At 42.7% G+C, this 27,111-nt stretch overlaps 1 protein-coding gene across 6 annotated transcripts in view; it reads right to left on the minus strand.

Moving 5' to 3' along the window:
- Positions 1 to 27,111, minus strand: part of ST3GAL3 (ST3 beta-galactoside alpha-2,3-sialyltransferase 3) — a 123,325-nt gene that overhangs the window by 82,431 nt on the left and 13,783 nt on the right. For 2 of the 6 annotated variants that reach the window (XM_031969263.1, XM_031969266.1), the window contains exon 3: positions 9,726 to 9,806. The exons of the other annotated variants lie outside the window; for them this stretch is intronic. In XM_031969263.1, coding sequence (XP_031825123.1) covers positions 9,726 to 9,806 — 81 coding nt within the window. The remainder of the gene's footprint in view (positions 1 to 9,725; positions 9,807 to 27,111) is intronic. 6 annotated transcript variants of the gene reach the window in all.

The following is a 27,111-nucleotide window of genomic DNA, read 5'->3' on the forward strand; positions in this document are numbered from 1 at the left end:
CACATATCCCAAGGCAGCAAAGGAGCAGCGTCCGGGAGGGAGGTGTCTCTCCACAGCAGACTACAGGTACCCAAGCAAGGCAACAACTTCATTCAGAAAGGGGTAGCTACTGTACAATTGCCATTTTTTCCTTCAGGTACCTATGGACGAGTGTATGAAGCTCAGGACCCCTTGTGGTCTATATGAGCCAAAGTCCTGGGCATCTAAGAAATAGGCAAGTCCCTTGGAGGCCCAGCCAGGGAGGGATGAGTCTGGCCAATCAAGGGTGCTTCTCTCCACAGTCCAGGTTTCTTCAAAGGACGGAATGGATGTAGGGAGCCCCTCTTGGCTCTTCAAAAAGGAATTTTTTTAATGGAAATAGAAACAAAAACAGAAGCGGAAATGATTGGGAGAGACAGAAGCAGGAAGGAGGGAAAAACACAGGGAAGAGAAAAGGGAAGGAAAGGACATTTGAGGGGTGGAAGATTTCAGTGTCAGGCTGAGAATACAGGTCCATGGAGGCACAGCCACAGGGGTGATGTGACCCAACTGTATTGAATTTCCATTTGAACAATATAAGAAAGTCACTAATTTGTCCCAGCCTTTGACCCAGCAAATCCCTGTACTTGGCAGTCCCCCAAAGATCAAAGACAGAAGCAAAGGTTCAAAATATGTACCAGAATAATCAAAGAAGCACATTTTTAAAACATGAGATTACTGTGATTAGATCACAAGGATTAACAAATAGATCCTCTTCGCCTCCCCCATCCATTGTGTTATCATTCAGTCATTTCAGCTACGGCCAGCTCTTCTTGATTCCATTTAGGGTTTTCTTAGCAGAGATACTAGAGTAGCTGGTCCTTCCTTTCTCCAGCTCATTTTTTACAGATGAGGAAACTGAGGCAAACAGGGTCAAGTGACTTGCCTGGGGGTCATATAGTTATTAAGTATCTAAAATCACATTAGAACTCGGGACTTCCAGATTCTATGCACTTGCACCACTTAGCCATCCTTGCCCTCACTCTCTCCTCTCCTCTCCCAGGCTGAGCTCTGCTTCTGTCTCCATGACTCCCCACTCCCCGTTCTTGTTTTCTGAAGTCTTCCAACATGAGACTCCCTGACTTAAGTAGACTGTGATTTTTTTCTTTCAAGTAACAGCTTTTTATTTTCCAAATACATAGTTTTCAACATTCGCCCCTTGCAAAACCTTGTGTTTCAAATTTTTCTCCGTTCTTTCCCCCCAGACTCTCCCTTAGACAGCAAGTAATCCAAAATATATTAAAGATGTACAAATTTTCTATTCATATTTCCACATTTATCATGCTGCACAAGAAAAATCAGATCAAAAAGCAAAAAAATGAAAAATGAAAAAAACAAAAACCAAGCAAACCACAATAAAAAAGTGAAAAAACTATGTTGTGATCCATATTCAGTCCTGACAGTCCTCTCTCTGGGTGCAGATGGCTCTCTCTGACACAAGTCTTTAAATAGACTATGATTAAAAAAACTAAACCACATGGTAGCTAACAGGCTCCCTCAGCCCAGGGGTCAGCCCACTGGATTCATCCCTTTGTCCAACTGAAGCTCAGATGAGGAAAGGGTTTGCCAAGTTCTGGGCAGAGAACTTAGAGAATCCTTGGGAACGAACGAGCTGCTGCACAGGACAGAAGGGCATGTGTTGCCCTGGTTTTGAAAAAGGGAGGAAAGGTGGTCTCACTGCACTACAGACTGGGGAAGCTAACTTTGATTCATGACAGAACCAACGTGGGAGATTTTCTGAGCACAGAAAGAGAAAAGCCACAAACCCTTAGGCCTGCAGGATTAATAAGGAACACGCTTGGCCACACTCGTAGCAGTACCTAGGGAGGGGATATTCCAGAGCCCTAGACAAAACAAGAACAAAAAGGTCTGGAATCATAAAGGAAAGACTGAGGGGAGAGTATGATTGAGAGGAGCATAGCATTACCAAACCTTCACTATAGTATAAAGCAATAGTCATTAAAACTATTTAATACTAGTTTAAAAAAAAAACACAGAAAAGGGGCTGCATTATGAAACACCAAATAAACAAGAAAGAGAAGTAACTGAAAACAGTGACCTCGCATTTGATAAATAGGAGGACTCCCTTCTCTGAGAAAAACTGTGGGGAAAGCCTAGAAAGCAGTCTGGAAGAAATTAGGGTTAAACCAACCTCTTATATCCTCTTCAAATAATGGGTACATGACTTGAATATAAAAAGCCACAGCATTAAAAAAAATAATAATAATAAAAGAAAGTGAGATAGACATACTAATATATTGGGGGAGGTGTTCTTTTGGGTTTTTTGGAGGCAATTAGGATTATATGATTGCCCAGAGTCACAAAAGCTAGTAAGTGACTCCTCCTGACTCCAGGACCTATGCTCTCTCTATCCACTGCATCATCTACTAGCTGCCCCCTAACAGATTGTTAATGGAGTTGTGAAATGGTACGATTATTTTGGAAAGCAATTTGGAATTATACAAATAAAGCAGTTAAAATGTCCGTATCAAAGAAGGGAAGGAGAAAAAATTTTGGAATTCAAAATCTTACAAAAGGGAATGTTGAAAACTATTTTTACATGCAATTGGAAAAAATATGACTATTAAGTGAAAATAAAATAAAAATGACATGTTCATATCCTTTGAACCTGAGCTAGACTAGACTGAGAAAGCCATCAAAAAAAAAAAAAAAAGTCCCCATATACTCAAAAATACTTATAGCAACACTTTCTGTGAAGATAAAAAAAATAGATGGCCATCAATTGGTTAATGGCTACAAATTGTGGTAAATGAATGCAATGGATTATCACTCTCCTGTAAGAAATGATGAATGTAATGAATACAGAAAAGCATGGAAAGAACAATATAAACTGACACAGAGGGATGTAAGCAGAACCAAAAAATATATACAGTGACCACCACAATGTAAATAGAAAGAACAATGACACACCAAAAAAAAAAAAAAAAAGAAAAGAAAAGAAAAAAAAAAAGAAAAAGACTAATAAAAGTAGAATGATCAAGTACTCAAAAGAAGAGACATGAGAAGAGAGCCTTAACCCACCCTTTTGTGGAGGTGGAAGTGTGCACAGACGTCATACATTGCATAGGTTTCTGGACCTTCTCAATGTATCAATCAGTTCTACTGACTTTTTTCCTCCTCTTTTTTTTCTCCAAAAAATATTATGTCATATGGCTATCCGGGAAGGGGAGGGAGAGGGACACATAGAATATTGATGATGTAAGAAACAGAAAATAATTTTTAAAAAAAGAATGAGATGAGGTGTCTTTTATAATTAAGGCTAAAGTAGAGAATTCTTTTTTCTTTATTAAAGCTTTTTATTTTTTAAAACATATGTATAGATAAATCTTCAACATTAACCCTTGCAAAATCTTGTATTCTAATTTTCCCCTCCTTACCCCCACCCCACCCCTGATGGCAAATAGTCTAATATATATTAAACATGGAAGAAATATATGTTAAATCCAATATATGCATACATATAATATACATATTATCTTGCTAAACAAGAAAAATCAAATCAAACCAGAAAAAATGAGAAAGAAAACAAAATGCAAGCAAACAACATAAAGAGTGAAGATGCAGTGTTGTGTACCACACTCAGTCCTCTCTCTAGATGTAGAAGGGAGAGAATTCTTAAATAAAAGGGGGGCAATTATAAAACACAAAATTGCAAATGCTTAACAATAGGATTTTATATGAATAAAATGAATGAAGAGAGTATAAGAGAAATTATAAAGTGAGAAAATATTAGAATTAAAATTTACTGATAAAAGTCTGAAACCCAAGAGATATAGCAAAATGACACACATAAGTATGTACAGAGGAACATACATATATGTGTTAAAAAATAAACCTAGAGTCATTTTTCAATAAATAAGTTGCCAAAAGTTACGAACATAGTTTTCAAAAAAGGACTGCAAACTCAAATGATCATTTAAACCACCTCAAACCCTGCATAATGGCCAGAATGACCAAAATCGTAACCATCAGTGTTGGAAGAACTATGAAAAGGTAGGAACACCGAGGCACCAACAGTTGGTAGATCAGCTTGGAATTCTGCAAGAAAAGTGACTCTACTATCCAAACCCACTGATCCAGACAGAAGTTAGAAAATATTTGGAGCAGTATTCTGTGGTATTAAAGAACTGGAAGAAAAGTGGGTGTTTATTGGACTGAGAAATGGCTAAACAAGTTGAATATAATTAGATATTACTGTGTAGCATGAAAAAAATTAACATGAGAAGATTTATATGAACTGGTTTAAGAATGTAATTAGCAGACGCAGAAGAATATTAATAGCTACCACAATGTAAATGAAAAGATCCCTAAAAGGAAACCAAACTCTGAGTATCTGAAAAACCACTGATGGGCCTAAAGAGCCCATGTGATAGCTACTGCCAGATTCAATCACTATTATCTGGTGGTTTTGCTGAATTGTTTTTCTTTCTTAAAAGGCAGGGCTTTATCTGGAGTGAAAGAAGGAGAGTTTTCCCTCTAGAAATGACTTACATAAATATACCCTCTTAGGAATAAGGGATATCTTCCATCACATGTCCTCTCCTGTTTCACAGGAAGAGAAGGTAACCCCCTCTATATGTAGAAGGGATCCCTTTCCCATCTGTCCTCTCCAGCAGCTTTCCTGTTTTTATCTTGATCCTTTCACTAATCTTCAATCTCTCTGTTCTCTGGCTGCCTTCCCACTTCCTACAATCATGCAGAGGTTTCCTCCATTATCAAAAAAAAAAAAAAAAAAAAGAAAAAGAAAAAATGAGATTCCTGAATGTGAATGAATGTACTGCTCTTAAGAGCACTGAACCTTTTTTTTTTTTAATGACACTGGCAAAGGTATAAATGACATCATCAATTATCTGATGGGATAAAACTAGGAGGGGTCTCTCATTTATTAAATTATCAGGTTAACATTCTGGTGAGCAATTTGGAACAATGCCCAAAACTGTCCATACCCTTTGACCCAGCAGTGTCTCTTCTGGGATTATATCCCAAAGAAATCTTAAGGAAGGGAAAGGGACCTGTATGTGCATGAATGTTTGTGGCAGCCCTCTTTGTAGTGGCCAGAAACTGGAAACAATGGACACCTATCAATTGGAGAATGGCTGAATAAATTGTGGTATATGAATGCTATGGAATATTATTGTTCTGTAAGAAATGATCAGGAGGATGATTTCAGAGAGGCCTGGAGAGACTTACAGGAACTGATGCTGAGTGAAATGAGCAGAACCAGGAGATCATTATATATGGAAACAGCAAAACTATACGAAAAGCAATTCTGATGGACATGGCCATCTCCAGCAATGAGATGACTGAGGCCAGTTCTAATGATCTTGTGATGAAGAGAGACATTTACAACCAGACAGAGAACTGTGGGAACTGGGTGTGGATCACAGTGTATAGTATTTTCACTCTTTTTTGTTGTTTACTTGCATTTTGTTTTCTTTCTCATTTTTTCCCTTTTTATCTGATTTTTCTTATACAGAATGATATGTGTAGAAATATGTATAGAAGAAATTGCTCATGTTTAACATATATTGGATTACTCACCATCTAAGGTAAGTAGGGGGAAAGAAAGGAGAAAAACTTGGAACATAAGATTTTGCAAGAGAATGATGAAAATTATCCATGTATATATTTTGAAAATAAAAAGCTTTAATTAAAAAAATAAATAATAGGGTTAAGATCTGAATAATCTTAAACTAAAATCCTCAATTTAACAAGATTAAAAGGGACAAAGTTAAAGTCTCAACTTTTACATTCAAAAAATCCTATGTAGCATAGGAACTGTTAACCAGTAGGGAAAACTGGACAAGGAGAAATTGTCGATGGTGGGCCTCGATCCCCAAATGCCCAAGGGAAGGCCTGAGTAGAGAGCAGCCCCTGGGATCCCACACCTGGGGCTGGACACACCTAAGAGCGCAGGCCGTCTCATACCTGGACCATAGGCTGCTTCTCAGCTGGTCTCTCTCCTCTCCTCTCTCCTCATCCAGCTGCCAAAGTGTCCGTCCTAAAGCTCAGGGCTGACCACGTCCCTGTCTTGCTTGCTCACACACTCAGGGTCAGTTAGGCTCCTACTTTGTACCAGGTGAGGAGGCCACGGGAGCAGGGACCCTCCTTGGAGCTGGGATCAAGTACAACTTCTGACACATACCAGCTCTGTCACCCCTGGGGGGCCGGGCTACTCTCTAAGACTGCATAGAGCAGGTACCAATGTCATGGGTAAAAGGGATTTACCTCCCCATGACCTCCCTACACTTGTGCAGTCACAGTAGGCCAGGAACCAGATAGTCAGCCAGTAAGCATTTATTAAGCACCTACTATATGCCAGGCACTGTGCTAAGCTGGACTGGAGGGGGGGCAACTTGAGGCAGACTGACCCACTGGCAGCTAATGCAATAATCCACATGTGGGGCAATGAGGGCCTGCGCCACGGCTGTGGCAGTGGGAGAGGAGAGGAGCAGTCTATTTCAGAGATCTTGGGAAGGTAAAATCAACAGGCCTTAGCACTGACTGGCTATGTGGGGAAAGGGGAAGGAGCGGAGGATGATCCCTAGGGTTTGAGCTTCACTACCTGGAAGGTACTTTCAATAATAATAGAGAAGTGAGAAAGACAGGAGGGGGATGAGATCTGTTTTAGACTTGTTGAGTTTAAGACGTCCATGGACATTTAGATCAAGATGTCCAATAGACAGAGCCCCACGGTGGCTCAGATGGGGCAGGACTTCCCAGCATCACAATCCCCCTGTAGCCAATCCAGGGCAAAGCCAAAGGAGGAGGTGATTCTGAGGCAGAGGGGACACTGACCTGGGATGCAGAAGCTGGCCCACTACTTCCTAGGTGGGCCTTCCACCCCTAAAGGACAACCAGTGCCCCCTTCAACCTGAACCCACAAAGACTGAGCCGAGCCTCCAGGAGAGCCGGGGAGGCAGAAGCTCTACCCACAGTATCTCAGGCCTGGAAGAAGGAGTCTCTGCATCCAGTAATTAGGCCCGAACAAAAAGGGCCTTAAGCTGCAGGGGAGCTGGAAACTGAATGAGAAGAAAGGAAATGCTCCCTTGGGCTCCCAGAAGCCCGGCATGGAGGCAGGGAGGCAGAGAGGCCCAGCAGGAGGGAAAGGCTGGGTGAGGAATGAAGGAAGCTGCCCCGGGGCAGTGAAGGGCACAGCTCAGGTGGACTGGGCAGCCAAAGGAATGGTGGGGAGGAGGGCTCCAGAGCTCCCAATGAGGAACTTGCAGGACCCCCCAAGGGGAGCACCGGCTCCACAGCTCCCCTCTGTGACAAACAGAAACATGGAGGATCTACAAGTAAGTCTAGACAAGCAGGATATATAGAGAGCAAACTGGAGATAATCAACAGAGAGAAGGCAGTAGCATTAAGGGGCACAGGGAAGGCTTCCTGTAGAAGGCGGGGAAGTCAGAGAAGCCAGGAGGAGGAGATGAGGAGGGAAGGGCCTGGCCAGGGACATGGGCGCTGGGAGACAGGGGAATAGAGTCAGAGAGCTGGGCTGCCATTCCCCGGGGGAACCTGGGCAGGGCACGCCTCCCCCCACCCCAGTCCCAGCTGTAAATGGAGGCTGCTATAGGTCACCAGGCCCTGGGGAGGATCAGACTTGGAGAGAAACAGGTGAAATCACCATGACCTAGGAATGGACAAATGAGCATCAATTAAGCTTGATTCTGTAGGCAATGAGGAAGGAGTCGGTGGCTAGAGGATAAAGGGACCCTAGGCCAGGAGGGGAAGAGCAAGTGAATAAACACCGATAAAGCACCTACTATGTGCCAGGTACTAGACTTAGAACTTTTTACAAATATGATCTCACTTGCCAGCAAAAAGTCTGTGGCTGCATCGGAGCAAAATGAGAAAGAACGAGGCCGCAGGGAAAGGAGTTAACAACAAATCCTCCAGGCCTGATCAGACCTCTCTCTTCCAAATCCAATCAATTAAACTCAGCTAGCATGTGTTTAGTCATCCCTTGCCAGGAAGCCCCACCGCACTGCCCCTGGTGTAGCCTCCTCAGGAGAGTCCAGGCCTCTGCTTTCAGCATAGCTGACTGAGCTACGAGCGACAGGACGGGGGGCCAGCAAAACTCCCATCCCCTTCTTGAGCCCAACAGCTCCTGCAGCATCCTTCCTTCACGGGAGAGCTGGGCACCCCATTCCAGCAAATGGGACAGAGAGCCCGGGCCAGCACGGCCCTCCACAGCCTCCTTCCGGCCTAGGCGTCCTGGGCAGGGCCCCCACCTCTGCTCGCCCCAGAGGCCGGCTCCACCCAGACCCAAAGAGCCAGCTTACCTGCCCAGGAGGCTGCAAAAGGAGCTTCCCTCTGGGCACACAAGGCCGGCCCCGGAGACACATGCAAATGCTTCTGCTGCCCTCTGCTGCCCATTGTGGGGACTGCATCCCAGGATTTCATTCACCAGCAGAGTGGCAAAGGCTGAACCACTTCAGAGCCTCTGCAAGAAGCCCCCTTCCCCCCCCACGGAGCTCCCCGTCCCCCCAAGCCGGGGCGAATTTCAAGAGTCACACTGAGAGTGACATCAGGAAGAACTTCCTAAAGCTGAGAGATGAGAAGCCTCTGGAAGGGAAGGAAGGAGATGAAACATTTATTAAGTGACTACTGTATGCAAAATACTTTATAAAGAATATCTCGTTTGACTTTCCCAACAACCCTGGGAGGTAAAAGTGCTATTATTTCTAAGCCCATTTTACAGCTGAGGAAACTAAGGCAGACAAATCAGAACACAAGACATTCCAAGCCTAAGGCCATCTCTCAGGAAGGCTAGCATAAGGTTCTCAAGAGAGAGGATGTGCTGGGGGCTCCTTGTGGGGGAGGCTGCTCACAAGCCGAGCAGAGCTCACCCTAGGTTCCCCTCTCCTCAGTGAAGGAAACAGGCCAGGTGGTCTTCAGGGCCTCTGCAGGGTCCCCGACTCAGCCCCTAGGATTCCCAGTCTTGGCCCATCGCACACAGAAATGTCTGCCCTTTAGCCTCCCATCCCCAGACCAAGGGACAGACCAGTCCAAGCCTCTTTCTGGCTGTGGTTAAGGGAGGGGAGGGCCAGAAAGAGTAATGATTTCAGTTTCCGGAGCTGGGTTCTAATCCCACCTCTGATACTTCCTGTTATGGGTCAGAACTCTGAACTTGAAACAAAGGATTCTTACAAGGTGCGAAGTTAGTGGAACTGATAGAGACAACAGTTCTCTCATTTATCCTGGCTCAGTATGATTGATTTATTCCTACAAGGAGACATTATGGGCCAGAATTTGAAACAAGGCACTAAGTGGAATGGAGGAGACAATGGTTAAATCTAGTTTAGCATCGATTTAATCCTCCACAAATAATGGTTTCCTAGTGATAGAATGATTTGTGTGTACTCAGTGTGGGGCATATAAGGAGGAGCTCTCAGGGCCAGAAGGACAAGTGCACTAGAAGTTCTTGGAGCCTCAGCCAGGATTCAGTCGGGGAGATTGAGAAGCCAGAGAAGGCAGGCGGCTCAGAGACAAGGCCAGACTGAAAGGCTCTCCAGAAAGCTGCCCATTCCCAGAAGGAGAAAATAAAGGTCTGGACTATAAGAAAGCTAACCGGGCCGCAGGAAAGGAGATAAGAAAGGATTTGGCTGCATTTGGGGTGATAACTGAACTGAAACGAAGGCTGCCTCCTAAGACCCCAAGGAAACCTCAACAGAGAATATTACCTTTTAGAGAGAATATTACAACTTCCTTATGTGTATCACAATAGCCAAAGCCTTCCTTTTTCTGAGACTCAGCTTCCTCATCTGTGAAATTAATTTAAAAAAAACAATTCTAAGTCCAGCGCTCCAGAGATGCTTCCCCCTCACCAGGTTCACATCCTGACTGTGCTGCTTTTACTCTGGGTGGCCTAGGAGGGGACGCCGGCCTCCCTGGGCCAGGTGAGGGAGCGGCCAGCCTCCCGGGCACCTTCCAGCTCTGACCCTGGCACGCTGGGGACTGCTCTATGTACACAGCACTCTGTGAAGCAGGGCCTGTGGGAGTTACATCCAAGCCAAGGGAATCTCAGTGTCTAAGTGATTTAGTGAAGGCCGTCCTTGGGGCTAAGCAATCCGACACCCCCTCTCCCAATGCTCTCTCTGTCACCTCCCAGGCACGTGGACCCATAGCTCTCAAGTCTCTCTGGGGACTCGGGGACGAGATCAGAATCAGAAATCAGAGAAAAACACCCGAGATTGGATAGGATTCACCCTTGAGAAAAAGCGTAGGAAGGAAGGAAGGCATCAGTTCCTCATCTGACATCTCAGGAAGGCCCGACTCTGAAAAATCACTGTGTGAAATAAACTGTGAAATCAGCCAATTAATTAACTAAACAAGGGATAGAGACAAGCACAATAGATAGAACAGATCCTTTCCATGTAAAAACTGGAAAAGCTTCCGAATGAATAAGATGAACGCAATATGGATGAGAAGCTGTCAACTGGAGGAAAAAATCTACCAAATATCTCCCTTAGGGGCCGATATCCAGAATTTATGGGAAGCTAACAGAAATACAGATGAAAGTAAAAGGCATTCCCCAACAGAGAAGTGGTCAAAGAACAGGAACAAACTACTCTGCAGAGAATCAAAAGCCAACAGCAACACTACGAGAGATTGTCCCAAACTATCAAAACCAAGTACTCCAAATAACCAGAACAACCCCGTGAGGCTTTACCTCACGCCCAGCAAACTGGCCAAGGTGACAGGAGATGGGTCTGGGGAGCCAGTGCGGAGGGCTTTGGGGAAAACTGGCAGGCCGAAGCCTGGGGATGGAGCTGTGGGCCCATCCAACCATTCGAAAGCAGCTGATGGAGGGAGGCAGAGCCAAGATGGCAGATGAGCAGAGAAAGCAATTTCTAAGAAAGCAATTTGAAATTAGGGAAAGAAAGTAATGGAAATGTCCAAGTATTTTGAGCCTCTGAATTCACTATTAGGCACATACCCCAAGGATATCAGTAACAGCAAGGCCCCCCTAGAGATCAAAATATTTACATCATGGGGCAGCTAGGTGGCGCTGTGGATAGAGCACCAGCCCTGAAGTCAGGAGGATCTGAGTTCAAATCCAATCTCAGACACTTAATACTAGCTGTGTGACCCTGGGCAAGTCACTTAATGCCAAATGCACAGCAAGTATTATATATATGTATATATATAGAGAGAGAGAGAGACAGAGAGAAACAGAGACAGAGAAAGACAGAGACAGAGAAAGACAGAGACAGAGAAACAGAGAGACAGAAACAGAGAGACAAAGAGAGAGAGACACAGAGAGAGAGAGACAGAGAGACAAAGAGAGAGAGAGAGAGACAGACAGACAGACAGAGAGAGAGACAGAGAGAGAGAGAGAGACAGAGAGAGAGAGAGAGAACGAGCAGCAGCATTTTTCAAGATAGCAAAGAACTAAAAACAAAGTAGAAGTCCACAAATTGGGGGAGAGCGCCACAGTAACAAACAGCAGATGTAAAGCAGAGCAACCTGGGAAGACTTACACAAACCGATGCCCAGTGACAACGGCAGAACCAGAAAAGCAATCACCAAGAATGTAACAACAGCAATTGAAAGAACGATCACCTGACCATCGAAGCTGAAGGCTGTGAAATGGTGATGACCAGGCTGGGTCCTAGTGAGGAGGTGGAGAAGGCACCTTTCCTTCCCTCTCAGGGATGGGGCCACTGGGAGGGAACACTGGGGAGAGAGCCCCATTTGGCCACTTGGGGGTAGTATACTGCCCTGCATTTCTACTCTTTGCTTTAAGAGATGCTCTCAGGGAGGGAAAGAGAGAGAAAAGTTATATTGGGAATGACACAGGACATGAAAACTAAAGGAATCAGCAAAACACATCTGTACAGAGCTGTCAAGTGCCAGTCATGAGGCCCTGTGATAAGGACAGCGGCTTTGGGTGCAGGAAATAAAACACTCATCAGGGAGTCTCTTTGCCTACTAAGCCAGAGGAGAGCCTCGGCCGCTGCTGGGCCCTACTTCCATCCAGTCAATCCTTCCCCAAACTCCCGGACGAGTGAGTGGTTCCCCAGGCTCTGCCTGGACTCCCAGCGACAGGTTTACTGCTTCCTCTTCAGGACCCACCCAAAAGCAGATAAATGTGCCCCAAAATGAGAGTAAGGTTGAGCCCAGCAGCTGAACCCGACCAGGCCCCTTCAGAGAGGTCAGCAGAGGGCTCCACCCCATGTCCAGGGTGGAGAGATGAAGTCAGGAGGCCTCTGAAAGAAAAGAGAATGACCGAAGGCTTGGACGATCCGATTACCCCAAAGGGGAGGGGCAGACCTGTGCCTTCTCTGTGGTTCCACCAGGGCCCCACGGTGTGGTAGGCCCGCCCTTAGAGCAGATTCTGGGGCCGGCCCCACGGGCGGCCGCCTTCCTCCAGGGATGTCCCGGGCACAGGCAAGACGGCTGAGAAGGGCAGCGCCTCTAGGGTCAGCCCCATCACTGAGGTCATGGAGCCACGAGCATAGCAACGCATACTGTGGGGTTGTGGAATCAGAAGGACCCAAGTTCAAATCCAGCTTCCAACACTTCCTATCCTGTGGCTCTGGGAGTAGCCCAGCGGAGGGAGGGCAGGGGAAGGACAAAGCCAAGCTCCCAGGAAGGCTGGATGGTCTGCCACAGGAATCCTGTTTCCTAAGGTTTGGGATAATAATAGCAATTGCAAGAGTAGCAGAAATTGTATTCCCTTCCAGGAAAGTAAGGGCAGTATCACAGAGGAAATGCAGGAGCAAAGGCCTCCTTACCAACTGCAGCCCAATTAACCCTAAATGTCATGGCAAAGTGAAAAATGGAGCCACAATGTGGCTCCTCAGACATGCATTCATACCAGGCAGAGGTGCACAAATTTAAAGTGAGAGGGGGAAAAAGCACCTCCTTCCCTGCTCCAAACCCATCAAAAGGAAAGAAGAAACAGAGAATGGGAATTCTAGCCAGAAAGCATCAAACAAACAAATAAAACATCATGCTAAAAGTTATATTCAAAGTGACAACGTGGCCATTTCATACACAGATCTCACACACACACACACACACACACTACAAAGGCAATCACAATGCTGTAAAAGTACATAATAGAAAAGCTCATGGTTTAGCATGGAGACAATGCTAAAAATAAAGAATCGTGGGAGATATGAATACCCTCCTATTAAAATTGAAAAATCCATCAAAAAATGATGAATAGAGACTAAATTAATGAAGAAAAGGACCAAATTAACTACCGATTTAAAATGAAACCAAAACCCAGACAAGACCTGTGATTCACAGAACTGAAAACAGGAGACAAGCTGATATGATGAACAAAAAGTTGCTTAAAAGCCCAAATTGCCAAATTGTGATTTTTGAAAAAAGAACCTCACGTGACCATTATCAGATGGAAGAGATGAGAAATTCCTATAATAGGAGGAGAAGCCTTGAAACTTTGCAACAAAAATCAATTTCAGTTCAAATCACTGGCCACAGATGAAGTGTCAGGTGCTGTGCTGGCCTTGGGGAAGACAAGGACAAAGAGGAAAGTCACTGCCTTCATCAAGCTTACATTCTGCTGGAGAAACAAGTACACAGAAGTAAATATAAGATTGATGCAAAATAAGCACAGTAATTTTTTGGAGTCACTGACAAAACTGGAGTCAATAAAGAACTTGTGGAGGACAGCTAAGATGTCACAATATAGGCAGCAGCTACACTTGCAGCAATTCAGCAGCAGCTCCCAACTGCTCCTCCACACAACTTGAAAGTAATATCTAAAATAGAATCCTGGAGCAGAGCAGAACCAACAAAAGGTTTAAGTGACAAGTTTTTAAAACCTAAGACAACTTACAAAGTCAGCGAGAGGTCTGTCACATGGAATGGTGGTTCCCCCCCTTACCCCCCGAACACAGCACATACAACACCAGCATCTATCTGGCTTTGAAGGTGGCTACAATAGTGGCAACTACAGCTCTCAGCCCACAGATGATAAGGGAGTCAGACAACTGATCAAAAAGAGATTATGGATGATCCTTTACTGGAAATGGGTGCAGGACTCTGTTGTATTGCCCATACATAGTTCCAGGTTGCAGTTCCTAGACGAAAAGGAACTCTGGTTCCTTTTAGGAGACAACCTGAAAACCATGATTAAAAAAAGTGACAAAACATCATATTTCAAGAAATGATCAATGATGCCCTCATATTCTAGAACCAGATGGTAAAAGAGAAATTGAAAGAATCCACCAGTCACCTCCTGAAAGAAATCCCAAAATGAGAACTCCTAGAAATATTACAGTCAAATTTTAGAGATCCCAAGTCTAAGAGAAAATATTGCAAGCAGCCAGGAAAAAAATTTAAATATCAGGGAGTCAAATTCAAGATCATACAAGATTTAGCAACTTCCACATTAAAGAAAGAGAAGGTCTAGAATATGATATTCCAAAAGACAAAAGATCTAGGAATACAACTAAGAAAAAGAATATAATCCTTCAGGGGTGGGAGGAATGGATATTTACTGAAATGAAGGACTTTGAAGCATTCTTGATGAAAAGACCAAAGATAAATAGAAAATTTGACAAACACAAGATTTAAGAGAAGAATAAAAAGGTAAACATGAAAGAAATCAAAAGGGAATCAATAAGGTTAAACATTCTAATGATGAGGAATAAACCAATAAGATTTACATTCCTATATTAGGACGTAAACTTTATCGTTCTTAGGGCAATTAAAGGAATATACATAAGACATGGAAGTGAATTAAATTTGATGGGGTGATCTAAAAAAAACAACTAAAGCATAGAAAAGAGATATGCATTGGGAAAAGAGGTAAGGAAGAAGAATAGGGAAAAAATAATGCTTAAACCTCACTCTCATTGGAGTTGGTTCAAAGAGGAAAGACATTCTAAGTTGGGAATACAAATCTACAAACCAATTTTATCCAACAGGGAAATAGAAGGGGACAAGGGAGTAGAGGGAGTAGAGGGAGGCTGATAAAAGGGAGGATGGATTAAGAGAGGTAGTGGTCAGATGCAAAACAAATTTTGAGGAGTTCAGGTTAAAAAGGGAGAAGGATAAATAGGAAAGAAAATAGGATAGAGGGAAATATACAGTTTGTAAATATAACTGTGAATGTGAAAAAGATTAACTTACCCATAAAATGAATGCAGGTGCCCTACAATATGGTATTTACAAGAAACACACTTGAAACAAAAAGACATACACATAAAATAAAAACAAGAAGCTAGGAAAAAATCTATTTGCTTCAGCTGATAGAAAAAAGGCAAGAGTAGTAAAATCATGATCTCAGAGCAAAAGCAAAAACAGATTTAATTACAAGAGATAAGCAGGGAAACTGCATTTTGTTAAAAATAATGAAGGAATACTAAATATATAAGCACCATATGGAATAGCATCCAAATTCTGAGAGGAAAAACTAAATGAGTAACTTGAGGAAATAGTAAAACCATACTACTGAGGGACCTCAACTTTCTGCTCTCAGAACTAGGTAAGTATAACCATATGATAAACAAGAAAAAAGCGAAGGTAATAAAGGAATAGAATTTTAGAAAAATTAGATACAAGAGATGTATGGAGAAATCTGAATGGAAATAGAAAGAGTATACCTTTTTCTTAGCTGTATATGGTACCTTCACAAAAATCTCCACAACCAAATGCAGAAAAGCAGAAATATTAAATGAACATTTTTCAGACTATAATACAATAAAAATAATATTTCACTGATCAAAAGAGGAAAACAACACAAGAAAGGAAAAAAGCAAGCAAGCAAACAAACAAAAAGGTAAAAATACTATGATTTGATCCATATTCAATCTCCATAGTTTTCTCTCTGGATGCTGATGGCAATTTCCATCCTAAGTCTATTGAGACTGCCTTGAATCACCACATTGTTGAAAAGAGCCAAGTCCATCACACATAATGGATCATCATATAATCTTGTTATTGTATACAACGTTCTCTTGGTTCTGCTCGCTTCACTCAGCATTGTTTTGTGTAAGTCTTACCAGACTTTTTTGAAATCAGTCTGCTTATCATTTGTTATAGAACAATAATATTCTATTACATTCCTATTCCATAGCTTATTCAGCCATTCTCCAACTGATAAGTCATCCACTCAATTTCCAGTTCCCAGTAGAGACACTGCTGCATCAAAGGGTATGCACAGTTCACAAATGAGCTAGGGAACACGGGGACACTGAGGCATTGTTGGTGGAGTTGTGAACGGATCCAACCATTCTGGAGAGCAATTTGGAACGATGCCTAAAGGGCTATCAAACTGTGCATACCCTTTGACCCAGCAGTGTTTCTACTGGGTTTATATCCCAAAGAGATCTTAAAGGAGGGAAAGGGACCCACATGTGCAAAAATGTTTGTAGCAGCTCTTCTTCTTGTAACAAAGAATTGGAAAATGAATAGATGACCATTAATTAAGGAATGGCTGAATAAGTTATGATATATGAAAGTAGTGGAATATTATTGTCTATTAAAAAATGATAAGCAGACTAATTTTAGAAAGGCCTAGAAAGATTTACAAAAATTGATACTAAGTCAAACAAGCAGAACCAGGAAAACATTATACACAGCAAAAGCAAGATTGTGCAATGATTAACTATGATAGACTTGGTTCTTCTTAGCAGTTCAGTAATCCAAGCCAATCCCAATAAATTTTGGATGGAAAACAACATCCACACCCAGAGAGAGAACTATGGAGACTAAATCGATTCATGTTAAGTTCACTTTTTTCCTTCTTTTTTTTTCTCTTGTGGCTTTTCTCTTTCATTCCAATTTTTCTCTCCCAACATGATTCATGTGGAAATGTGTAAAAAAAAATGAATATACATATATAAGTAAAAAAAAAAAAAAAAGAGAAGGAAGAAAGGAAGGAGAGAGGGAGGAAGGGAAGGAGGAAGGAAGAGTCCTTAGGACCAGATGGAGTCACAAGTGAATTCTACCAAACATTTAAGAACAATAATTCCAATACCATGTAAACTATCTGCAAACAATAGGCCAAAAAAGGAGTAACGCAAATATGTTTTTGATAACTAAAGCAGAAAGAGCAAAAACAGAAAAAGAAAACTATGGACCAAAAAGAGATTATAGCAATACACTACAATCAGGTGGGATTTATATCAGGAATGCAAGGCTGATTCAATATTAGGAAAACTATCATCATAACTGACCATATCGATAATAAAAAAAACATATGACCATCTCAATAGATGCAGGAATTCTGCTTTAACCAAGTATAACACTCATTCCTATTAATAATACTAAAAAGTACAATAATACAGTGTTCCTTAAAATGATTAGTATCTATCTAAAACCATTAGCAAACATTATCTGTAATGAGGATAAGTTGGAGGCCTTCCCAGTTAGATCAGGAGTGAAGCAAAGACACCCAATCTAAAACAATTATTCAATAAAAGAAGAAAAAGAATTTGAAGGCATGAGAATAGACACTGAGGAAACAAAACCATCATTCTTTGCTTATGATATGATGGTATACTTAGAGAATTAACTAAAAAACTAGCTGAAACAATAAGCTAGCAAAGTTGCAGGATATAAAATCATCACACAAATCATCAGAATTTCTATATATTGCCAACAAAGTAAGAGATAGAAAGAGAAATTCCATTTAAAATAATCTGGGAACTATATAAACACATCAACAAAAAACTTCCCAGAAATAAAAACAATTGGAGACATATTAATTGCATGTGGGTAAGCTAAGCTAAGCTAATAAAAATGACAATTCTTTCTAAATTAACGTACGATCAGTGCCATACCAATCAAATCACCAAAAAAATGTTAAAGCTAGAAAAATAGTAACAAAATTCATCTGGAAGAACAAAAGATCTTCAAGACTATCAAGGGAATCAATGAAAAAAAAAGTTTAAAATGATAGCGTGGCAGTATTCACTACAATATAAAGCGGTAATCGTCAAAACAATCTGGTAGCGGGTAAAAAATAAGTGTGGTAGATTAGTGGAATAGATTAGGTACACAATCAGAATAATAAGTAATCATAAAAATCTGGTGTTTCATAAACCCAAAGATATAAGCTTTTGGTACAAGAACTCACTATTTCACCAAACTTTCTGGAAAAACTGGAAATTAGCTTGGCAGAAACTAGGTATAGATCAATATATCAGACTATATACCAAGATAAAATTAAAATGGGTATATAATTTAGACATAAAGGGTGGTATAATAAGCAAAGTCAGGGTGTGTGGAATATTTTACTTGTCACATCTATGGATAAGGGAAGAATTTCAAAAGAGGATTGCAGGAAGCAAAATGGATAACTTTGACTGTTATTGTTGTTATTCAGTCATTTCAGTCATGTCCTACTCTTCCTGACCCCATCTGGGTTTTTCTTAACAAAGATACTAGAGTGGTTCAGCATTTCCTTCTCCAGCTCATTTTACAGATGAGGAAACTAAGGCAAACATTGGGCTGCTGAGAATATCACAGGGCCAATTGAATACTAGAATGTTTCTGTTATTTAGATCAAAAACTCACGAATCAAAAAATGTTTCCTTAATATGATTTAAAAGTACACATCTGAAATGAGTTAATGGCAAGGCAGACCAAGATGGTGGAGAAAAGGCAGTAACTTGCCTGGGTTCTCCCAAATTCCCCTTGAAACAATTTTAAATAATACCTCAAAACATATTCTGAAGCAGCAGAATCCACAAAAGGATGGAGTGAAACAATTTTCCAGCCCAAGACAACTTAGAAGGTCATCAAAAAAAAGTCTATTTGCACAAACAAACCTTGCAGGTCTTGCAAACAACTAAATCTACCACATTAGTTGCTGCTTCCAGAGCTCTTAGCCCACAGACAGTTAAAGGGATTGAACAACTGCTCCGGAGATTGCAGGGGTCCCTTTGCTGGTGCTGGAGGCTGCACATTGTTGTGTTGCCCATACTCAGATCTAAGTCACAGTCTTGGGTAGCAGTCCCAGGAGGAAGAGGAGCACCAGCACAGCAGAGCTTGGGGCACAGGGGAACAGGTACCCTGAGCAAAGTTCCAGGTGGAAAAGAGTTTGTGGTCACTCAGACTACAGCACAGGCCAGGAGAGTAGTAAACAGCCTCCTTAGATCATACCACATTAAAATAATTGAATGTCTGAATTGTGTCTGAAATTATGTCTAGAATTATGTCTGAAAACAGCTGTACAAAAACCTTGAAGCTTGGAACTGTGCTCTTTCCACCCCAGAAGTAGAGCCCCTCGTAGGCATTGAGTTAAAAGTCAAGAAAGAGGCTGGAAAAATGAGCAAACAGAAGAAAACTAGAGAAGGTTACTGTGGTGACAAGGAAGAACAAAATACACATGGTCAAAAGATGACAAAAGTGCATCCAAAGCCTCAAAGAAAAGATGTGAATTGGTCTCAGGCCTTGACTGAACTCAAAAAGAATTTTTAATCAAGTAAGAAAAATGAGAGTGATGCAGGAAAATCATGAAAAAAAGAGTCAATAGCTTGGTAAAGGAGGTACAAAAAATACTGAAAAAAATAACAACTTAAAAAACAGAACAGAATAGAAAAAGAGGTACAACAATCCAATGATGAGAAGATTACCTTGAAAAGCAGAATTGACCAAATGGAAAAAGATATACAAAAATTCATTGAAATGGGCAAGTAGATGGTACAGTGTATAAAACCCCAGCCCTTAAGGCAAGAGGACTTGAGTTCAAATGTGGCCTCAGACACTTAACACTTCCTTGCTGTGTGACCCTGGAAAAGTCACTGAACCCCAATTGCCTAAGGGAAAAAAATTACTGAAAAGAACTCCTTAAAAAGCAGTGTTACAGGAGCCACCTGTTAGTGGCTGTTGAGGATCTCATTCTGACCAGCAGAACAGATCCCTTCAAGTGAGAGGATGATAATGATACAAGGAGACTGGAGAGGCAGGTGCATTCTCTGACCTCCCTCCTCTTTCCTCTTGCCTCTGAATTATTTCACTTCTAATTACAGGAAACATCTGTGTCAATCAGGAAAGGCTGATTTGCAATTCCTTCCAGCGTGCTATGACTCACAGCTGTGACCTTTCAGAGAAGTGACCTGCCCTTCACACTGGGTGTGATCCTTAACTGTAATATTCTCTCTAAAATGTAATGTTCTCTATTGAGGTTTTCTTGGGGTCTGGAGGCAGCCTTCGTTTCAGTTCAATAATCACCACACAAGTAGCCAGGGGTTAAAGTCCAAATCCTTTATTGTCTCCTTCAAAGTCTTGTCTCCTTTCCTGCGGCCAGGTTAGCTTTCTTATAGTCCAGATCCTTTATTATCTCCTTCCTGGGGCTGGGCAGCTTTCTGGAGAGCCTTTCAGTCTGCCCTTGGTTCCAAGAATTTGAGCTCCTGCCTGCCTTCTCTGGCTTCTCAATCTTCCCAACTGGATCCTGGCTGAGGCTCCTAGCTTATTTATATGTATTCTCTTATCAAAGGTGTGAATCTTGTAAAACCATAATAAGTACTAAGTACATGTACTGAACTAGAGAACTGTTATGCACCATGCTAAATGAGATAACTATTGTCTCTATCAATTCCACTGACTTAGCATCTTGTTTCAAGTTCTGGCCCATAACACTTAAAGTAGAATTGGCCAAATGGAAAAGGAGATACAAAAGCTCACTTTAAAAAAAATTAATTCTAAAAGATAATAATAAATGTTGAAGAGGATGTGGGAAAAATAGAATATTAATTCACTTCTAACAGACTCGTAATAGAGAGAGCCATCTGCACCCAAAAAGAGAACTAAGGGGACACAATGTGGATCACAACAAAACATTCTCACCTATTTTGTTGTTGTTTGCTTGGTCTTTTCTTTCTTTCTCATTTTTTTTCCTTTTTGATCTGATTTTTCTTCTGCATCATGATAATTGTGGAAATAGAGAGAGAGGAATTGCACATGTTTAACATATATTGGATTGTTTGCCATCTAGGAGAGGGGTGAGGGGAAGGGAGGGAGAAAAAAATTTGGAACACAAGGTTTTGCAAGGATGATTGTTGAAAACTATCTTTTTATATATTCTGAAAATAAAAGGCTATTGTAAAAAAAAATTATTAGTGACTAAAGAATGCAAATTAAAACAATTCTGAGCTATCACTCCATACCTATCAAAGTGGATAATATGAGAGAAAAAAATGACAAATGCTGGAGGGGATATAGAAAAACTGAGACATTAATGTATTGTTGCTGAAGTTATATACTGATTCAACCATTCTGGAGAGCAGCAAGGAGCTATGACCAAAGGGCTATAAAACCATGTATACCCTTTTGACCAAGCAATACTACTACAAGACCTGTGTCTCAAAGAGATTTCCTTTTTAAAAGGGGAAAAAAGGGAAAGAATCTATATGTACAAAAATATTTATAGCAACTCTTTTAGTGGTGGCAAAAAACTGGAAATTGGGGGATCAATTGGTAAATGGCTGAACAAGTCATATATGATTAACTGTTTTGCTTTAAGAAATTGAGAGCAGGATTTTTTTGTTAAAGCTTTTAATTTTCAAAACATATGGATGGATAATTTTTCAACTTTAAATCTTTGCAAAACTTTATGTTCCAAATGTTTGCCCCCCTTCTTCCCTACTTCTGCCCCAAGATGGCAAGTAATTCAATATATGTTAAAAAAAAAAAGTTTTAAAAATGTTAAATTGGGGCAGTTAGGTGGTGTAGTAGATAGAGCACCATCCCTGGAGTCAGGAGGACCTGAGTTCAAATCTGGTCTCAGACACTTAACACTTCCTAGCTGTGTGACCCTGGGCAAGTCACTTAACCTCAACTGCCTCAGCCAAAAAAAAAAAAAAGTTAAATCCAATATTTATACAATTACGCTGCACAAGAAAAATCAGATCAGAAAGAAAAAAATGAGAAAGAAAACAAAATGCAAGCAAATAACCACAAAGAGAGTAACAGTACTATGTTGTGGTCCACACTCATTTTCCATAGTTCTCTCTCTGGGTGCAGATGGCTCTCTTCATCACTGAACAATCAGAACCGGTCTGTATCACTCATTGTTGAAGAGAGTCACATCCATCAGAATTGATCATCGTAGAGTCTTGCTGTTGCCGTGTACAATAATCTCCTGGTTCTGCTCATTTCACTTAGTATAATTCATGTAAGTCTCTCCAAGCCTCTCTGAAATCATCCAACCAGGATGCAATTAAAAAAAAAAAAAAAAAACCAGAAAGACAAAATGAGCAGAACTATTGTACAGAAAAATTGTACACAGTAACCACAATACTGTATAATGATCAACTGGAAATTACTTAGCTATTCTTAGCAAACAATGATTGGAGACAATTCTGTAGGAGTCATGATGAAAAATGCTATTTACCACCAGAAAAAGAGCTGATGGAGTCTAAATGCAGTTTAAAGCATACTCTTTTACACTTTAATTTTCTTGGTTTTGGTTTGGTTTTTGTTTTGTTTTATTTGGTCTGTGTTTTCTTTCACAATCTGATTAACACAGAACTATGTTTTGTATGATTGCACATTTATAACTTATAGAAAATTGCTTGATTGGGAGGGTGCAGAGACAGCAAGGGAAAGAATTTAGAACACAAATCTTAATAAAATAAACGTTAATTGCTTTTACATATAATTGAGGGGAAAAGAAAACATTAAACCATTATTTAAAAAGGAAATGAGTTAATCATATATAATTCAACTCAACAAAGTTATAAAAAAGACTGCTAAAGGCAGAGTGCCGCAACTTCTTCACACTAGAAGCTCTTACATTAAAAACAGGTTTATCACTCTGCAGACCTTAATTGCATTTTAGTATTCAATTCCACAAATGGAACATCTTTTACTCCACAATTCCCCTACTGTTGAATTTCAAGTTGTGTAACTGCCTCAGAAACCCTGACCACAACTCCCTGGTTCGGGATAAGACTTTCAGGGTACGAGCCCAGCCATGGAGTTCTTGGTGAAAGGATAGGCTTGTTTTTGTGTCCTGTGCTGTGTACTATCCAACTGTTCTCCAGAGAGGCCGTGACAGAGAGCGCCTGCTTTTCCACAGTTCTGCCAGCACGGAGCTTCATTTCTTCTGATAGTTTTCTACTTCTGATAGGTTTGATGTGTAAAGGAGTGCAGGCCTGGGGGTTTGGGGGCACACATCACTTTATGCTGCTTTGATTACTGAATTTCAGCATTGTTTCAAGTGATTATCAACAATCTGATATTTTCTCTCTTGAAAAAAAAAAAAAAGCTTATCCCTCTTGATATAATCGATAAATCTTGAGTGACTTTAACAATGAGGTTTGGAAAAAGGTAGAACCAGAAAAAAGAAGTAGGCCCTGACTGTGACCACAGGAAGAAGAAGAAATGAGAATGAACAGATAAAATGCCAATGAGGCCTGAAGGGGAACCCGAAAGAGAGCTGTGATCCTTCATGCATTTAAATGAATAGCATCGCTTAAGTGAATTTAGCTGTCTGCCTTGGTGCTCAATTGTCATAAAGATTTAAAGCAAGTCTATTCACTTTTCCCAATGTCCTTTCAAATATTGGAAATACAACACCCAATCCAATGCACTCATTTATTCAGTGAGCAGTTAGGAAGTGTTGGCTGTAATCCAGGGACTGACTGTGCTGGGACCCGATGGTTCAACAGGAAAACAAATCAGCCTTGCTGTCGGGAGGTTTCTGCTCTGTTCATTCACTCTGGTGACTCCCCAGCCCCAGCCTCCAGGACGGTTAATTCCTGGAGAAAGGCATTGGGTTGGGCTTTCTTTGCAATCCTCAGCATGGAGCACAGCACTCGGCACAAGGGAGGCCCCTGAGGAGCGCTTGCTGATTTGACCCAATGAGTTTGCCAGAGGCCCAAGCTGGGTCTGCAGCTCTCTCAGCCCTGAGATGCCTCTGCCCTGGGACCTACTCTCTCCTGATCCAGGAGCCCCCATTTCAAGAGGGGCCCCCCCACAATTGCTTCCTCAGTGATTTCTCCACTCATCTCTCTCCAGATTTCTCCATTTCCTCAGCAACAGCCTTCTGGCCCAAAGGGCAAACTTCCCTTTTTTGGCACTCTCATTAGAGTGGACATTCTCATTGAAATGGAAGCTCCTTGAGGGAAAGCTTGCCTTTTTTTTTTCCTACTTCCATGTGGCTGGAGAGGGCGCAAGAAAGGAGAAAGTGAGGGGCAGCCAGCATCCTAGGATCTGGAAAACGCAGTTAAAGTTTTGGCCCGCTCTTCATAATGGAGAAATCTGCATTCTTATGGCATTAAAAGAGAAAATATGATCGGATTACTTGCCATCTAGGGGAGGGAAACTGGAACACAAGATTTTTCAAGGGTTCATGTAGAGAAATGATCTTTGCCTATGTTTTGAAAATAAAAAAGTTCAATTAAAAAAAGACAAAGTGCGTTGATTAAATGGACATTGGGAATGAGTTATTAGAATAAAAGAGACAATAGTAATATTTAAAAATAAATAATGAATATGTTTTTATGCAAAGCTGTGTATATATTTTATGTATTTCTGAGTTTCTAAATATTTTCTGTCACCTCATTGCCTTTGTGAAGTGTCCCACTTAATTTCGTACGCCAAGCTGGGACAGAACAAAATCCCAATGGGAGAAATTGGGATGTGGAAGAGATAACCATATCCTGGATCCCAGGAAATGCTTAGCAAATGCTTTGTCTCTACTGAAGGGAAACAAGGTGCACACAGAAAACTAGTTACAAAGTAAATGCAAAGCAACTGGGGGAGGAGACAAGCACTCTCTAAGCCCAACGTGGCAGGTGGGGGCTCTCAGGAAGGCGCTACGGCGGGGTTGGGTGGGGGGAGACAGCCTTGGTAAAGACAGAGATGGAGACACAACCTGCTGATGACACTACAAAAGTAGGCTGGAGCCAGAGCGACAGAGGGCTTCACATTTGATTCTAGAGGTAAGAGGGAGTCACTGAAGTTTCTTGAGGGGGAGTGATACAGCCAGACTTGTGCTTCCGAAGGGGTATATTGGCCCTGTGCTGAAAGCCCAGGTGAGCGGGTCATGACAGAGGTGTGGAGTAGGGAGAGGCCTCTAGGTGGTAACCACCTGGAAGAGAGGGATGAGGGAGAATGGCATGAGGGAGAACGGGATGAGGGAGAATGGGATGAAGGAGAGCAGAGAGTGGAGTTATGAGCCAGACTGAGAAAGAGATGGGGAAGGACCCCAAGGTCGGCAGCCTGGGCACTTGGGAGGCACCCTCACCCAGAAGGGAGGGTTAGGCACATTTAGGAAGAAGCTCTTGAGCTCCAGTCCGGACCCAGGGAGTTTCACCTGCCAACAGACAGCCAGCAAAAGCGATGAGGAGCCGCCAGATAGGGGTCCCTCTGAGAGGCCCTCCCCCACCTAGAGGCCCTACCCTTCCTTCCTCAGAACCCCCGGGAAGCAGTTCCCTCAAATCTCGGGGCTTGCCTAAGTCCCTGGATCACCTCCTCTCCAGCACAGAGTCCAGGAGGGAAGAATTACTTCCCAGGGTCCCCATCTTTCCAGCTCCCCTGCATTAGAAGCAGGTCCACACCAGCGGCTCTCAACTTCAAGGCAAATTTCCTTTCCCCCTGATTTGCATTCTGACTTGCCAAGAACCTTTCTCTGAACTATCCCCCTTATTTTTCCCTGCCCACGCAGGGTCCTCACTGCAGTATCGGCTCCTTGAGGGCAGCTCCCCTCACACACGTGGAGGAGGACACAGCCTGGTTCTGCTCGGGGCTGGGGCGGAAGATGGGGGCAGGGAAACTTCCTCCCCACATTAAAGTCCTGGGACCCTGACACATCATGGGATCACCCACAGAGGCTTTGAACTGCACAAAAAAAGAATCCATTCATAGAGGCAAGGCACATGGGAGCAGCCCGGCCTCGTGCTCGTGCTTGGTCTCAGCTGACCTGCTCCCCCTTGGCTCCCAGCAAGAGGCCTCCCAGAGGGGCCCAATGGGGACTGGGGGGCTCCCAGAGGGGCTGATAGGGACTGGGGGGTTTCCAGAGGGGCCGATAGGGACCAGAAAGCTCCCAGAAAGGCCTAATGGAGACTGGGGAGCTCCCAGAGGGGCCGATAGGGACCAGAGAGCTCCCAGAGGGGCTGACAGGGGCTGAGTTGACAACTGCCCCAAAAAGTGCCATGGCCAGACATGTGGCAAATAAGTTACCATGTACCCAGCCAGGCAGTAGGAAGCTCAGTGACAGTTCTAGGCCTAGAGCTGAGAAGACCCTCATTCAAATCCAGCCTCAGAATTCACAAGCTGCCTGAGCAAGTCACTGAACTTGTTTGCCTCAGTTTCCCCAACTGTAAAAGGGAGGGATAAGAGTAACACCGACATTCCAGGATTGTAGTGAGGATCAAAAGAGATAGTAATTGTTTAAAAAAAAAAAAAAAAAAAAGGTGCTTAGCACAGCGTCTGGCGCATAACATGCGAGCCCACCACACTGGGGTCTCTGAGTCCGGGTGCAGTCACCCTGGCCGCAGCCCCCACCATCATTTTTCCCAGTCCCCTGTTCTAACCATCCGCTGACAGAGCAGCCTTGAGGAGGAAAGCTGTGGAAAGCTGTGCACACTTGATTAAGGCTCTTAATCCACTAGATTACTTTCCACAGGAGAGGCAGGAAATCAGGGAAGGGTAGGGCTCCCGGGAACAGTCCTGCCTCTGGCCCCCCGTCCCTCCGTCCCCCTAAGAACCGGGGAGAGAAGGATGGCCAGGACTCAGGACGCTCTGGCGCACTGCCACTGCTCCGTCCCTGGGCCCTCCCGGATGGAAGCTGACTTCTGAGGGTCTGCGGCTCCTTTTGTTCAAGTGCTTCTCTGTTCCCTCTATTTCTCATTCAAAGAGCCAAGCCTCAGACACTCGCTGCTCCCTGCTCTTGCAAAGGAAAAGCCAAGTTCGGCTGCTCGGCGTCTGGAGCCCCAGAGATACACGGCCCTACATCAGCGCCCGGCCAGGACTCTCCACGGACAAAGGCTGGAGCCTCCAGCTGCAAAGCTCCGACACAAAGGCTCCCTGTGCTCCCCAGCCCCCTGCCCCCAGCCCCAAACAGGCCTGCGCAGAGCTCCGAGATGGGAGGAAGCCCCACAGACCCCAGCAATCAGGGGTCAGGGCGAACAAAGC

Source organism: Sarcophilus harrisii, chromosome 4 (genome assembly GCF_902635505.1).
Source record: "Sarcophilus harrisii chromosome 4, mSarHar1.11, whole genome shotgun sequence".
Taxonomy (NCBI): Eukaryota; Metazoa; Chordata; class Mammalia; order Dasyuromorphia; family Dasyuridae; genus Sarcophilus; species Sarcophilus harrisii.